Genomic DNA, 14,276 nt, shown 5'->3' with positions numbered 1-14,276 from the left:
CGCAGGGGGCGCCGCGGGGGCTGCCAGCGGCGGGGTGGGCACGAGTGTTTCCCGAGGGCGCCCCGATCTGAAAGCGCCCCCCGGGCCCGGCCCCCCCACACATGGGGGACGGCGCAGGGCACGGCTCTGGGGGGGGGGGGCTGTGGCTCCCGCACCGGCCTCCTACAAGGGGGAAGTGCCCGGCGGGGAGAGACGCCGGGGAAAGGGGGAGTCCAGGGCGGGGGAGCGGCTCAGAGGCGGGAAGGGGGGGGGCGGGAGGCCGCGGCCCGGGGCGGGTCACTCACCGCCCAGGAAGGTGCCCAGGAAGAGACATTTCCTCTTGTGGCGCTTGAGGAAGCTCCACAGGGCTCCCAGCATCTTGCCCCCGGCCCGGCCGCCCCCAGCCCGGACCAGCCGAGAGAGGCCGCCGCCGCCTCAGCCCCCGCGGGTGCCGCCGGGCGGGGAGAGGCGGCCGCGCAGGCCCCGACACGCCCCCCAGGCCGCCTCCCCGCGGTGCCGCCGCCGCCCGGCCCCCCCCGGAAACAGCCGCTTCGCGCGCCGCGTTCCGGGCCCGGCCGGCGGGGGATGGAGGCGGCGGCGGCGGCGGAGCGCTGGATGGACCGAGCCCTGCGCATGGTGAGTGCGGGGCCGCCGGGCGCAGGAAGCGGGGGCAGAGCCCGAGCTGGCCGAGCCCCCGGCGTGCAAAGGCTGGAGAGCGGCGCTTGTTGTTATTTGTAGCCCCCCCCCCGCCTGGTCCCCACCATGCTAGGCGCTGGACGGAGCCAGGACAGCGCCCGGATCCCGGCCCCACGGAGCTTACAGGCTCGTTGGCGCCTGTTAATTTCTTGACACAAGCCCAGAGCGGAATCTCTGCAGGGGAAGCTGCTGCACCCCCTTATAACTGAGTTAAAATAGGGGTGTGAGGGGTGTGTGCGGGGGCGAGGTAATATCTTGTATTGGACCAGCTTCTGTTGGTGGGAGAGACCAGCTTTGGAGTTACACAGAGCTCATCTTCAGGTCCAGGTTAAACGACACCGCTGGGGTTAAACTGGTGCAGTTTTGTGCCTTGACTGGAGCTGGGGCACCGGGGTGTTGGGCTCCAGCACTCAGGGCTTGTCTTCCCTAGAGTTGGCTACTTTGAATTAATTGGCCAATCCGTTCACTTGAGGCAAAATAACTAGTGAAGGCAGAGAGCTGGACAGCCCAGCAACACTCAGCTGCTTATACCAGGCTTGCAGAAGTCTGAGTCTGGGCACTGGATTTAGTATGTTTACTCACGAGTGACCAAAAGTCAGCACCTCAAGTTTACCCCTCATCTAAGGGCACAGCTACACTAGATAGTTCAGAGTAGCCCAGCTGCATGGGTACAGTCAAGGTCACCGATATCTAAAATTACCCTTATGGAGCTTACAAATCAGGATGTGGACATAAACTGCAAGCAAAGTGTCTGGGTTAGTGTCTCCTGGACTAGGGAGGTGTCAGTTGCACCTTTCTGCAATAGGCCGGCCCTCTGTGCCTGAAGGAGATTCACCCAAGGGAGGGCAGGCAGGAGTATAACCATCTGCCTGCCTTCGTGGATTGTACATTGAGTGAGAGCCATAGTAGCCATACCAGAAGATGTTTGAATGTGTTCAGTCAGTCTCTCATCACATTCTCATCCTGATCAGCACTCCCACATTTGTGGTTACGCTGCCTTCACGGAAGGTGTATGTGTTGCTGTTTGCACAATATTTTTGCCACAAGGTTTTCTGGGACGAAACAGGCCCTTTATTTGGAAAAGACATAAAATATCTCAGGTCTGTCTTCTGACTGGAATAGGGTTACCATACGTCCTGGTTTTCCCAGACATAGTCTCTTTTTTGAGCTTCCTTTCTCTAATAACAGGAAATGTCCAGGGTTTTTGCAGAGCAGCTCAGAAAGAGCTCCAGTTGGTCCCTCCCTTGCATCCTCAGCTGATTGGTTCGTTCCCCTGCAGCCACAGTTGCTGGATCCCGCACACCTAGGCCCCAGCTCCCATTCCTGGGGAGAGGGTCCTGCCGGGAGGCACTGACTGATGGCTGTTGCTGTGCCCCGGGCTTGCACCAGCCACACAGCCACCATGACAGGGAACGTCACTGCCCCTCATCTCCAGTGAGTACTTCTGCTGTAGGTACCCCCTCCAGTACCCCCAACTGTACCCCTCCCGCTCCCTCTTCCCCCCCAAGCTCCCTCCCCCTCTGGCAGTGTCCTCTTTTTTGGGAACCTGCAATATGGTAAACCTATACTGGAAATACAGAAAGAGCTTCTGTGGCAGAGTGTAACTTTGCCATCAAGTGTACAGTATATACAAACGCAAACAGCAATTAGGTTTTATTTTGTCTGCGCTTTATCATTAACATTTCCCCCTCCACCTCTAATTTTCTTGTGTGTCTTGCAGGCTAAAGAAGCATTGGAAAATGGGGAAGTTCCTGTTGGCTGCCTTATGGTCTACAACAATGAGATCTTAGGAAAGGGGAGGAATGAGGTGAATGAGACTAAGAATGTAAGTCACAAAAAAAGCCCTATCAAAAAGTACACACTACGTGCAATGGGAATTTCACAATTGACCTCAGTGGGTCCTGGATTTCCCCCATATGTGCACATTTTGTTTTCTTTTCATATATGTTTCAAATTTCTATCTCTGCACACCTAACCCCTCTTTTCAGTAAATTAGCCTTTCTGTCTTTTTTTTTTTTTTTTTTTGCTATCACTTTTTGCATGTTTATTTTTCAGAGCATGGTCTAGTTATTTCAGTATGCTTTTGCTATCACCTGGGACATTTGTGTACTTACTGACTGTAATTTATGTGAGTGATGGATTTCAGAAGTTTCCACTTATCTAATTATCAGTAATTCCTCTAGGTAGAGCTATTTATGACAAGAAATAAACAAAAATCAGAAAAGGAAGTTGATATACACAGATATAACATGGCTATATACAAATACATATATTATACCTTGTATATTTTACTGAATTCATATTTACAGTTAAAGCAGCATCCAAATTTCCTGTGACTATAGGACACTGAAGATAATGCATTATAATGTAGACTACTGGTAATTTTTATTTTTTTCCGTATATTTGTGGACATCATAAATTATGCAGGAGAGCCTTGCTAATTCACACTAATGACTGGGAGAGATGACAGATAATTGATTTTTTTAGTTTAGCATTTAAATGAACAAAACAAGGATATCTCTTTGCAAAATGTACTTTGACCAGTGTAGTTAGGTTTTATTTACTTACAATAATACGTCATAGGATTGATGTTAGTGTATGTTCTCAAAAGTTAGTTTTAGTAATATGAGACCTAACTCTAGTATTCTTCTATGAAAACTTCCCTGGGAAGAAAGACAATACCAGGACTACTAGTTTTGGTATGCAAGTTATAGGATAGGCATTTTCGCAAAGTTCAACTGTATTGTTTACCCAAATTATGTCAATAACAAAGACTTTTGCTATAGTGAATTTCTGCTTTCAACATTTAGACCCAGTTCTTGCAATCAGATCTGTGTGGGTGGATGCTAAGCCCCACAGAGCCCTATACAAGTCAATGGGGCTCTGTGCAGGTAGAAAGGTTTGCCCCCAAATGGATCTGATTGCAGATTCAGGTCCTCGATTTGTATTATGTCTCATCCAGTCCAAAAACAAAATTAAAAAAGGAGGCTTATAAATTCAGTTTCAGAGAGATGGTAGTAAGTCTAATGACCCACTTCCATTTGTGTTAGATGATAATGCACAACCTTTTTGTAACAGCTTTGCTTCTCATCTCTAGTTAATGATAATTAGAAGTGTAGTACATGTTAGGGGGTTCAGTTTAAAATCCTTATGAACACTTCTCCCATCACTGAAATACAGGCACCTCTTGGATGACCTACAACACGTATTTAATCAGTACTACACCATTATTTAGAAAATAAAGTGAAGAATACTAAATCCAATTAGGGAGAATGTACTGTTATAAGACAGAATGTAACGGTAGAAGTCAATCACAAAAAATCAGCAGTAGCATCTCTACTCCTACAGAAAAAAAGCATGAAGGGAACTTTAGGCACCCAAGTTTCACATTTTTGTGGCTTGATTTTCAGAAGTGCTGAGCACACACCACTCACATTGAAGTAATTGGGAACTGAGGGTGCTCAGCACTTCTGAATATCTCACCCTTGTTCTTCAGTGACTACAAGCAGTCTGGGTCTTGAATGAAAGATGGTGTTACAGTGGGGTGACCAGATAGCAAGTGTGAAAAATCGGGACGGGGGTGGGGGCAGGGGGTAATAGGATTCTATGTAAGAAAAAGCCCCAAATATCGGGATTGTCCTTATAAAATCGGGACATCTGGTCACCCTGTGATTACTTACTAGAAAATATGTAAGCAGGAAAAGACCAAAATGTCTTCAATATTTCTCCTCGTATTTTCTCACACCATTTTCTGGCATTAGTTGACTAGGCACAAAGTGAACTGCTAAGGGCACTCAACATCCCTTCTCCCTATTCCAAAACTGGTCGTTTTTGTCGAAAAATTTATTTTCTGAAATCTCTCCGAATTTTGCCAGCAATTGAAATCTCTAGTTATTCTGCATATTGTCACATATGTTCTCTTTCTGTTCCATATGCCAATAGCAATATATGTAAAACCAGTGAGGCAACCTCGTCTACCAGCCTTATCTTAAAATTGTGTATCATCTGGTTCCTCCTTCTTGCTAAGGCTGGGGATAGGAGGAAGGGCTGTATATATTACAGAATCTTTCGTGTTGCTTAGTAGGAGCATGTATTTAGATTCAGCCCTTCAAGATTGTTAGGCTTGTCATTACTTGAATTTATTGGGCAACAGTGCAACAAATATCTTTGTAAGGCATTCTTTTTAAACAACCTGGCAATAGGTGCACAAGACCTAGCCAGCATTGTTTTCCCTCTGGCAGCTCCCACGCTTGCCTGATTGTTCTCAGTCTTTCCTCAGACAACCCTACTATTTCCTCTGTAATAATACATGTGGCCTTCCCAGCAAGAAATATTTTTGGAATTTGTTTATGTGCAGGCATACCCCTCCCACTAAACTGTTATCCCTTTAGGATGCTTTGTTACCACATGGAGGCTTCTCCTCTCTATTTATCTCCTGTTTAGTCATGCCAGCATGCGTCTTTGCCCAGAGCATCTTGCAAGTTCCGTGTGTAATCACTGAAAAGGAAATATTGTTTTCACTCATAAATTACTAATGATGCCCTGAGATAAAATAGAACTACCAGCTTTAGCCCTGTCACTCTCACTTGTTGATTCTTGTGTAAGATTTAGATTGTTCTTCAGGGCAGGATACTTTTGGGCACTGTATTAATAGCATCATAAGTTTCTTCCCTAATGACTTCACTTTCAGGTAATGCCTATTCTTCCAACACCTTTTATTGCTCTTCTATAACAATAATTATTTTCTTATTCCATCGTTACTGTTTATCTGTTTTTTCCTTTATACAATAATTAATTAATATGTAGCACACAAATGCTATGCAAACAGTAATTTTTATATATTGGTCTTAAAGGAGATTATAAATGGACTCATATGATGTAATATGCAAGTGACCACATGGACAACCCATATGAAAATGACACATAGGTTTGTTTCAATATACCTGTTTACAAAGTCATATTTTAAGGCCATGTGTTGTTCCACTAATGTAGACTCAATCCTCATCTACATCCAGCTCATGGCTGGTGCAGTTGAGTTGGTGTGGGGGCAAGCAGAAGTGACTCTATCTTCATGCCTCCTGTGATCTTCAGGGCATACTTTAGAGCAGTCAAACAGGGCTGCTCTAAATTACATTGACTATGATGGTTTCCTGGGAATCAGTCTGCTGGCCAGGGATTAATGGAGTGCAGTGAGCTAACTCCCAGGCACTCTCAATGCACGCAGCCTTCATAGATTCTTAGGGTCCGAGGCCAGAAGGGACTGTTGTGTCAGACTAGATGATCATAGGCCATACACTTTCCCCAAAATATTTCCTAAAGCATAAATTTTAGGAAAACATCTAATCTCAATTTAAAAAATTGCCAGTGATGGAGAATCCACCATGACCCATGGTCAATTGTTCCAACGGTTAATTACCCTCACTGTTAAAAATGTACACCTTATTTCCACTCTGAATTTGTCTAGCTTCAATCTCCAGCCATTAAATCGTGTTATACTTTTTTCAGCTAGATTGAAGAACCCATTATCAAATATTTGTTCCCTATGTAAGTATTTATAGACTGTAATCATGGCACTTGATAAACCTTAACAAACCTACTCTTTGTTAAGCTAAATAAATTGAGCTCCTTGAGACTGTCACTTTGTTTTCTAATCCTTTAATCATTCTCATGGGTCTTCTCTGAACCCTCTCTGATTTTTCAACATCTTGAATTGGATCCTTCTGGATACCAGAACTGGACACAGTATTCCAGTAGCAGTTGTACCAGTGCCAAATACAGGGAGGAAATAGCCTCTCTACTCCTACGCAAGAGTCCCCTTTTTATGCATCGATGGATTGCATTAGCCTTTTTGGCCACAGCATTGCACTGGGATCTCATGTTCAGCAGGTTACCCACCAGAATCCTCAAATCATTTTTAGTGTCAACCTTCACTGAGGAATCCTCAGCTACCATATTAAGGCAATGTTAAGGTCACATTTCATCACTAAGTATGTGGGAATTACATCTAAATATTGATTTAGATCCACATATAGATTCTAAATGTGAATCTAAATATGAATTTACAATTATTAGTTTTAGCAACATAAGATTTTATTAGTAATCTATTTATCTGTATACATGGGCCCCATCACCTTAATATCCAAGCACATCACAATCAACAGTGAATTTAGCTTCATGGCACCCTAATAAGGTATTATTCCTATTTTATTGATTGAAAATAAAGTCACAAAGATGAAGTGACTTGGCCAGCATCACACAGGAAGTGAGTGGCAGAGCCAGGAGTTGAACTCAGATCTCCCACATTCCAGTTCAGTGCTGGGTAACAAAAAAAATCCTTTTCCTAACTAAGGATTTAAAAAAATAAAATTATCTAGGCAATATTCATTCAAACACGGCTACTCTCTGATACTTGATACATTGCCACTGTAATAGAAATGAAAATAACTGATTTTTAATAAACAAGGCGTAGCCCATCTTGTTTTTATTAAAAAGAAATAATTTTATGGTGGTGTGTTCTCATTTCACTTGAGTGGATAAGGTTAATAGGGGTAATATGTTTAAAGTTGCAGATCAATGCAAGCCTTTTTTGTCTCCCTATTAATTCCCAGGCTACTCGACATGCAGAAATGGTAGCAATCGATCAGGTCCTAGACTGGTGTCATCAACACAACAAGGATCCTTCGGAAGTTTTTGCACACACAGTGTTGTATGTAACTGTAGAGCCTTGTATTATGTGTGCAGCTGCCCTGCGCTTGATGAGTATCCTTTGGTTCTGATTCATGCTGGGAAACCATATCTTGGTATGTTACTTTCAAGTAAATCATTTGGTAATGAACCAGTGGAGAAGAGCTTGATGTTGTCAAACAAAGCTTTATAGGGTACCGGCGTATCTGCTCAGAGAACGTGCCCTTGCTACAGTTCCTATATGGAGGCCATATGACCAAGGATGAGTGATTTAAGGATAAGAGAAAGCAATTTGCAAACCTGGCACATACATTGTTTTCTCTTAGGGGTGTGAAAGTAAATCTCAGAAAGAGCCTGTTACTGTATACAATTAGTTAATACCACGCAAGAGTCCAGTTTTAGAAAATGTAACAAACTAGTTATATGTTGTTTCCAATGTGTCCCCTTTGGGATCTCTTCTCTCCCATCTTCAAAGGCTAGAGCAGGATGACCCCATCCTTCCATCTGCAGAAGGCATGCTCCATGTGTTACCCAGAACAGCCAGCCCAGGAGTGAGGGTTGAGTGCAGACTAATTTTATTAAGAGTACAGGCACAATTTACTGAACTCAGATGGCCAGTAAAATCAGGATACTCTGCTTCATACCACTCTTTTCTCATTAACTTAGTTCCTTAACTCTTTCATATAAATCCCACTGGTTGTATATGGCTGTCAAAATGAGCGATTTGGAGGTTGTGGCTCAGTCTTGAACATCTCCTCTGCTAACTTAACAGACCCTGGGGAGCCATTTCAGGTAAAACATCAAGATGTGTGCCTTCTTGTATTTAATGTTTAAAACAATGAATGTAGTTACAGTTGGTGATGAGAAACTGAGATAGTGAGGCTGTAAAAGGGTTTCTGACATGAGCAAGAACATACTGATCACATCACAACATAAGCACCTGCTTTTTAGATTGACCACCTGCTGATCAGTGGTGGGATAGAGAGGAAACTTGCTTGTAAGACTACAGTTTGAGAGCTTTGTACAGTCTTCTCCTGAAAGATTATTCTGATATTCAAGCTGAAAATGGGTATTAGCTCTCAGATATGCCCAACTATGTAAAGGAAAAGGCTACTTCTATAGTAAATGTTTTTTTCAAGGAATTGCAGTGGGATGAATGTGTACAAGTTAGCTTCTTTTTATGTGGGTGTACTCTCTGCAATTAGTGGTGTTATTGAAAACATCCTAGCTCGTTATTTTTCCTATCATTCCCCTTCACATATTTGGGCAGGTTACTGTACATTTTGTGGGTGGGAGTGTTACTTTTGAAGGGCCAAGGAGGCCTCAGAATTGATTTCTAGGAATAGTATCATAGAAGAGCTACTTGATAGGAACCTAATTTACAAATACCCACTTGCATGTTTCTTATATTCCCAAGAGTTAGTGTGATTTACAGAAGTAATCGGAAAGTACACTGCTAGTATGTGGAGGAGGGAAGGGTGGTTGCAGAAAAGTTTTTGTTATAATTCCTATGGAGGATGAGCAGGTCTGCCAACTACTATGCTAAGCCTCAGCCTAATTTTAAAAACAGACAAGGTCTTCATCCTGAAAATGAGGGTTTCTGATCACAGATAATTAGAGGTATACTCTCAGTAAACAGAAAAGGCAGTACAAATTCTGTGCAATTATCCTACACCTCAGGTATTACTGTGTGGCACAAGGCATCTTGGTTTTGGATGCTTTAATGAACATAGAGTTCTAATTTCAACAGTGCATTGCTGGTTATCGCGCTGAAGAAGCAGTGGACATGTTAAAAACCTTCTACAGACAAGAAAATCCAAATGGTAAGTTTCCTTTTTTTTTTTTGCAATTACCGTAACCCTAATCATAAGTTAAAAGAATTCTGGCACAGGCATTGTCATCTTTCACTTTCCATGTCCTTTTTTCCCCTCCTTCCTTTCTGGCAGCACCGAAATCAAAAGTACGGAAAAAGGAATGCAATAAGTGATAGTCCTCTACTGATGGAAAACTGAAAGATAACAAAATAATGTTTTGTGGGAAAAGATCTCTTCAGAGTTCCCTTTGATACAGCATTTGGGTATGGAATGGAAACATTAATGAACTTCAAATATGTTTATCTGTATGGTTTCACTAGTTGAATGTTATTGGTTTCTGTCATTTTCTATGGCGAGTAGGTTGAATGATTTTTAATCACCAAACATAGCCTTTATGAAGAACATATGGCTTCTGTTTGGTGGGGAATATTTTGAATTTTAGTTCAGACTGAACTTCTTTTCAGCCATATAGATTCAGCGCTCCATTGGAGTAACTGCCATTCTGTACAGCACATGGATGAATATCTGTGTCCTTTCGTCTATGGAGCAGCCTCTTGCTGTTAGACCAAAGATACTTGTAGAGACTAGATCAGTACCAAAAGTGGATAAACAAGCCCCTTAGAAAGTTACTTTCATATACATACCGTACTGCATATTGAATTAGAATACAGTTAGGAGTTACAAGAGGGTAACAAAAGGACAGTTAAGCAACTATACCGATCTTGAAAACTGAGATCAGACCAATGTAACAGTTCATTGTTTTCCACTGTATATCTACTGTAGGCCAAACTTTTATAGAGCTTCTGAAAAGTCACATATGAAAAGGCAGATATTTATACAAAACTACATGTCAGACTACTTGATTTGCATAAACAAATGGTGATTTGCATAAACAAATTCCAGTTTTGCCTGCATAATATTTGTACGTGAAGGTTTTGGAGGTTGCCATGAAAGTTGGTCCCTCTTACCCCTCTCTTGAATGTTAGCATATAGAAAAAGATTACAGTTAAGAATTAAATCCACCAGTCAGTTGGACTCATTCTAAACTACTAAATCATGGCATTTGAAATGTGTAATCACAAATGTGAAAACTAGGAAAGGAAAATGGCAGTAAGAAAAAGAGAACCAGATGCATGACAGTCTACCTTTTGGAGCATTTGTTATTTAAATGTCACTTACATATGCTTTTGCTTGGCCATGCTGTAATTCATAATCCAGAAGAGGGCCTTACTGTTCCACTAATGAGTAAAAAATATAGGTCCAAGTTGAATCCTTGATTATATTGCTTTTGGTGGATATTTATCTTGAGGAAAAAACATCTTGTGATTTAGTCGGTTGATTTGCAGAAATTTTGAGAAATGTCTTATTTTTTATTACAGAAGAGAGATTAGAATTCTATGGATACAAAAGTCAAAATCATGGTACAATTACATATTTTCTACAATTAGAGTAACATGTTGAAAAAGTGGAATTTTTTGGTTTTTATGGTAAAATAAAAAAACTAATTTGCCACCAGTTCCCCCAACACCTTGAAATTTATTTTTATACAATTTTCTCAATGCTTATAGTTTACTGAATGGAGGGAAAAGGAACTAAAAAAAAAAAATTGTGCTGGGCTCCTATATGCTATTTTTAAATATTACTGTTATTTACAAGATTTTAAAATTATTCCTTTTGTTTACATTTTCAGTCTATTGAATTTCCTGACCCGTTGGACCTCAGTTGCTGCTGGTCTGAGTCTTTTCTTTCCTATAACCAAATAAAATGTTACTGCATTTGTAGATTCATCAGCATCAACAGAGATTATGTACTGCTGAAAGGAGATTCTGTCAATTCCCTTCCTTCTGTAAGCAAGGGCTGCAAGGGACCCTGAAACAGACTGCCTAAATATCCACAATTTAGATAATATAGGTCCAGATCTCACTGTGGGGACGGATATACCAGTGGTTAAGGCACTTGACTGGTGGCTGGGATAGGAGTTAAATTCCTGGCTTTAACACAAGCTTCTTTGATTACTTTGAACAAGTCATTTTAAGGCCCAGATCCACGAAAGGTATTTAGGTGCCTAATTCCCTTTGAAATAAATGGGAGTTAGGCACCTAAATACTTTTTGAGGATCTGGGCCTTATACTCTCTGCCTCCATTCTCCATCTGTAAAATGGATACCAATACTTCCCTATCTCACTAGTGTGTTGAAAGGACAAATTAATTAATATTTGAAACTGAAACTGGTCATGGGAACCATTTAAGTACATAGATCACTGCTAATAGGAAAATTAAATAGTTCTGAAGCCATGCCTGATTTTGCCATCCTTACTTACACTGAGGAATGCTTACTTGCATGAGGAATAGTCACTGAAGTCAATGGGACTATTCACATGAGTAATAATTGAGCAAGAACCAGGGCTGAAGAATCAAGCTCTTGGGTAGCAGGACTGCATAACGCACACGGTACAGCTGAAGATGGTTGACACAGTGAGAGTCTATCTAGGACTTTTGAACTGGGACAAAAGATGGCAAGTGGGATTCTTTAGAAGAAACCCATCTTAGAGGGAGGTTCTTCTTTCTCTAAAATTGTCAGGATATTGATCCTTGTGAGAGGCCAAATATATTGCTGGGTCATATTTCAGATAGCAGGGGTGAGAAAGCCGTACCCAAACCACTGGCTTTTTCTAATCTGGTCAAATTCTAGCTTCTAGGACAAAGTTATAATGAAGTGAAAAAACCCAGACTAAATCTGGTGGTGACATTTCTAAGTCTCTGGTAGGGTTGATTATCCCTTCAAACAGGTAAAGCAGAAAAGAAAAAAAGGCCAGTTACAGGCTCCTAAAAATCTTTTCAGTGCTAACCCACCTGAAATCAGTGGGACCGCTCATGCGCTTAACTGTTTTCAGGATCAAGGCTTTAGTCTCTATTACCAACACTTTTTGTAGTATTAGAACTGATGCTAAATTTGCATGTTCCCCAGCCTCATGTTGGTCTGTTGGGGTTCCAAAATGGACTCTCCTGGGTATTGATGAATCCTTGATGAAGGACTTGAAAGGGAACCAATTTCTCTCCTCTGAAAAAGCAAAATTAGGTTACAAAACCTATTTCCTTGTCATGGAAAATATTCATGGATTTTAGTCTCTCTCTCCTGACTTGAAAAAATACATTGATAGATCAATAGATAAAGATACTCCTAACAGCTACATGCCCCCAAAGCCTGTTAGAAAATGTTGGTGTTGTTGTATTGTACTGTATTTATATTGGGTGCCTCAAGTCCTATTAACTGCTGTTGCGGCTGTAGGTGTTCAATACATTTGAAAATTATGTACCTAAATACGTGTCTGAGTTTTAGGCAGCTGAGTTTGAGAAGTTTAACCTAATAGAGAAATCGAGCTATGTAAAAAATCTACAGGCTTTATAGTGTGTCCATTTAGAACTGGGACGTAACCCACCTTGTAGTTATTCTGTCACCTTAAACAAAAAATCTTAGTCCTAAAATTCTTGGGCTCAATTCTTGCTGCTCTTGAAACTAATATATATATTCCATTTTATAATATGCCCTTTTCACCAGCTCAGTGCACATTTACTTAATCGTTAAAACTGCATAAATTAACACATCACATTTATAAAACCATAGAAGAAGCCTTCAGTGTAAAATAACCAATAAACCCCTCTAAGCAAAATTATTCAAAATAAAATTGTGCTTCTCAAATCTACTACAATATTTTGCATGCATTAACAATATAGGGGAAAAGAAGAGCCAGATGACACAATTTACTGGGTTTCTTATAAACCTTTGAATGTCCCTCAGAAAAGGCTATTTAAGTAGGAAGGGAGTGAGAGATGAAGTTCTGTTATTGATTAGAAATTAAAAGGGCCATTTTCAACATGGCAAAAAGTTAACAACGGAGTACCCGAAATATCAGGACCTGTATTGTTTCAATATGTTTATTATCGATTTAGAAAAGGTAGTGAACAATGAAGCAGTAAAGGTTACAGATGAAACAAAATTCTTCGGATTAGTCAAGAATAGAGAAGACTGGGGGATTTCAGAGGGACCTAACAGGATAGGTGAATCAGCAACTAGATGACTGATAAAATTCAAGATGACAAAGGCAAGGTAATATACTTTTGTAAGAAATAATTTTTGCTACTTGTGCATATTGCTGGATTCTAAATTTTCTAAAGGAAAGAGACCAAGATATCAATATGGAAGCTCAATAAAAACCTTTGCTTGATGTTAAGCTGCAGTCAGAAAAGCAAACGAACAGGAACAATGCATGAAGATCAGAATAGAGAATGATAATGAAAGTATCATCCTATTATAGCAAACAATGGTAGGGCCTGTGACGTTATCTGATTAAAATATGACCATATAGATCATTGTTGCAACCACTGTTACATATTTGCAACAAATCTTACACAAATGTGGCGTGTAAGATGTCTATGAAAAGGTTATGATTTGCTGGTTACAATTATGCTATTTGTATGCATGTATCAGTTTTGTATTTGAAGTTACAAATATTGGCTCCATACCTGGATTTCAAATGTTTGATTCTGGGGTAACGCCCACAAGGTAGTTAGCCAGCACATCTTGGAGGGACGATTCAAATTGAGTGGCCCATCAAAAGGACACTTAACTGACAATGGACCATGAGAGACGTCCATCTACACTTAATGGAATTTTCCTACAAACATGCTGTCTGGGGTATGGGTAATGATTTCCTGCTGTGACTGAGCAAAATCGGTCATGGACATGTGACTCCAAACACCATCTTGTTACTGTAATTTTCCACGGTAAGAACAATGGGATTCTCTCCACATGGCAGAAGATATAAAAGGCTCTGGAAATACCTCCATTTTGCCTCTTTCTAGCCCAAGCCTCTGGACTATGAACTTATACTAATGGGAGCATTCTAACCAATGGACTGAGGACCTTCCAATGATTTGGAAGCAGCCAGAGACTAGACTTAAGCCAGCAGTTTATTCCATCACTGCTACAAGCCTGAACCAAGAACTTTGCAATTATTGTATGTATTTGATTCCTTTAACCATTTTTAACACTCACCTTTCTTTCTTTTTTTATGAATAAACCTTTAGATTTTAGATACTAAA

The 14,276-nt window shown here is 41.0% G+C and overlaps 2 protein-coding genes across 8 annotated transcripts in view; one reads left to right on the top strand and one right to left on the bottom strand.

Annotated features, from left to right (window-relative positions):
* Nucleotides 1-500, bottom strand: part of PEX3 (peroxisomal biogenesis factor 3) — a 26,216-nt gene extending 25,716 nt beyond the window's left edge. The window contains exon 1 of one of the 2 annotated variants that reach the window (XM_073337503.2): nt 285-500. In XM_073337503.2, coding sequence (XP_073193604.1) covers nt 285-357 — 73 coding nt within the window. In that variant the 5' untranslated portion in view covers nt 358-500. The remainder of the gene's footprint in view (nt 1-284) is intronic. The other variant, XM_073337504.2, reaches the window with a different exon arrangement.
* On the top strand, nt 347-14,276 carry ADAT2 (adenosine deaminase tRNA specific 2). Of its 6 annotated transcripts, XR_012158070.2 has the most exons (8): nt 474-615; nt 2,396-2,500; nt 7,284-7,434; nt 8,045-8,151; nt 9,110-9,182; nt 9,306-9,436; nt 10,553-10,594; nt 10,864-14,276. XR_012158070.2 is itself a non-coding variant. In XM_073337508.2 (7 exons), the coding sequence occupies exons 3-7, from the start codon at nt 2,441-2,443 to the stop codon at nt 9,344-9,346; spliced, it is 432 nt and encodes a 143-aa protein (XP_073193609.1). In that variant the 5' UTR covers nt 347-615; nt 1,955-2,109; nt 2,396-2,440; the 3' UTR covers nt 9,347-14,276. The 6 variants fall into 6 exon arrangements, 3 of the variants coding, with proteins under 3 accessions (XP_073193609.1, XP_073193606.1, XP_073193607.1); XM_073337508.2 differs by adding an exon at nt 1,955-2,109 and having other exon boundaries at nt 347-615; nt 9,306-14,276; XR_012158071.2 differs by lacking the exon at nt 10,553-10,594.

This window comes from Lepidochelys kempii, chromosome 3 (assembly GCF_965140285.1).
Source record: "Lepidochelys kempii isolate rLepKem1 chromosome 3, rLepKem1.hap1, whole genome shotgun sequence".
Lineage (NCBI taxonomy): Eukaryota > Metazoa > Chordata > Testudines > Cheloniidae > Lepidochelys > Lepidochelys kempii.
The sequence above is the reverse complement of the archived record's forward strand: the minus strand, read 5'-3'. Positions and strand labels throughout refer to the sequence as shown.

Coding starts and splice junctions, on each gene's coding strand:
- ADAT2 (XM_073337505.2), top strand. CDS start 565: ATGGAGGCGGCGGCGGCGGCGGAGCGCTGGATGGACCGAGCCCTGCGC. Junction 2,501..7,283: donor AGGTGAATGAGACTAAGAAT/GTAAGTCACAAA, acceptor ATTAATTCCCAG/GCTACTCGACATGCAGAAAT. Junction 7,435..8,044: donor AGCTGCCCTGCGCTTGATGA/GTATCCTTTGGT, acceptor ACTCTTTCATAT/AAATCCCACTGGTTGTATAT.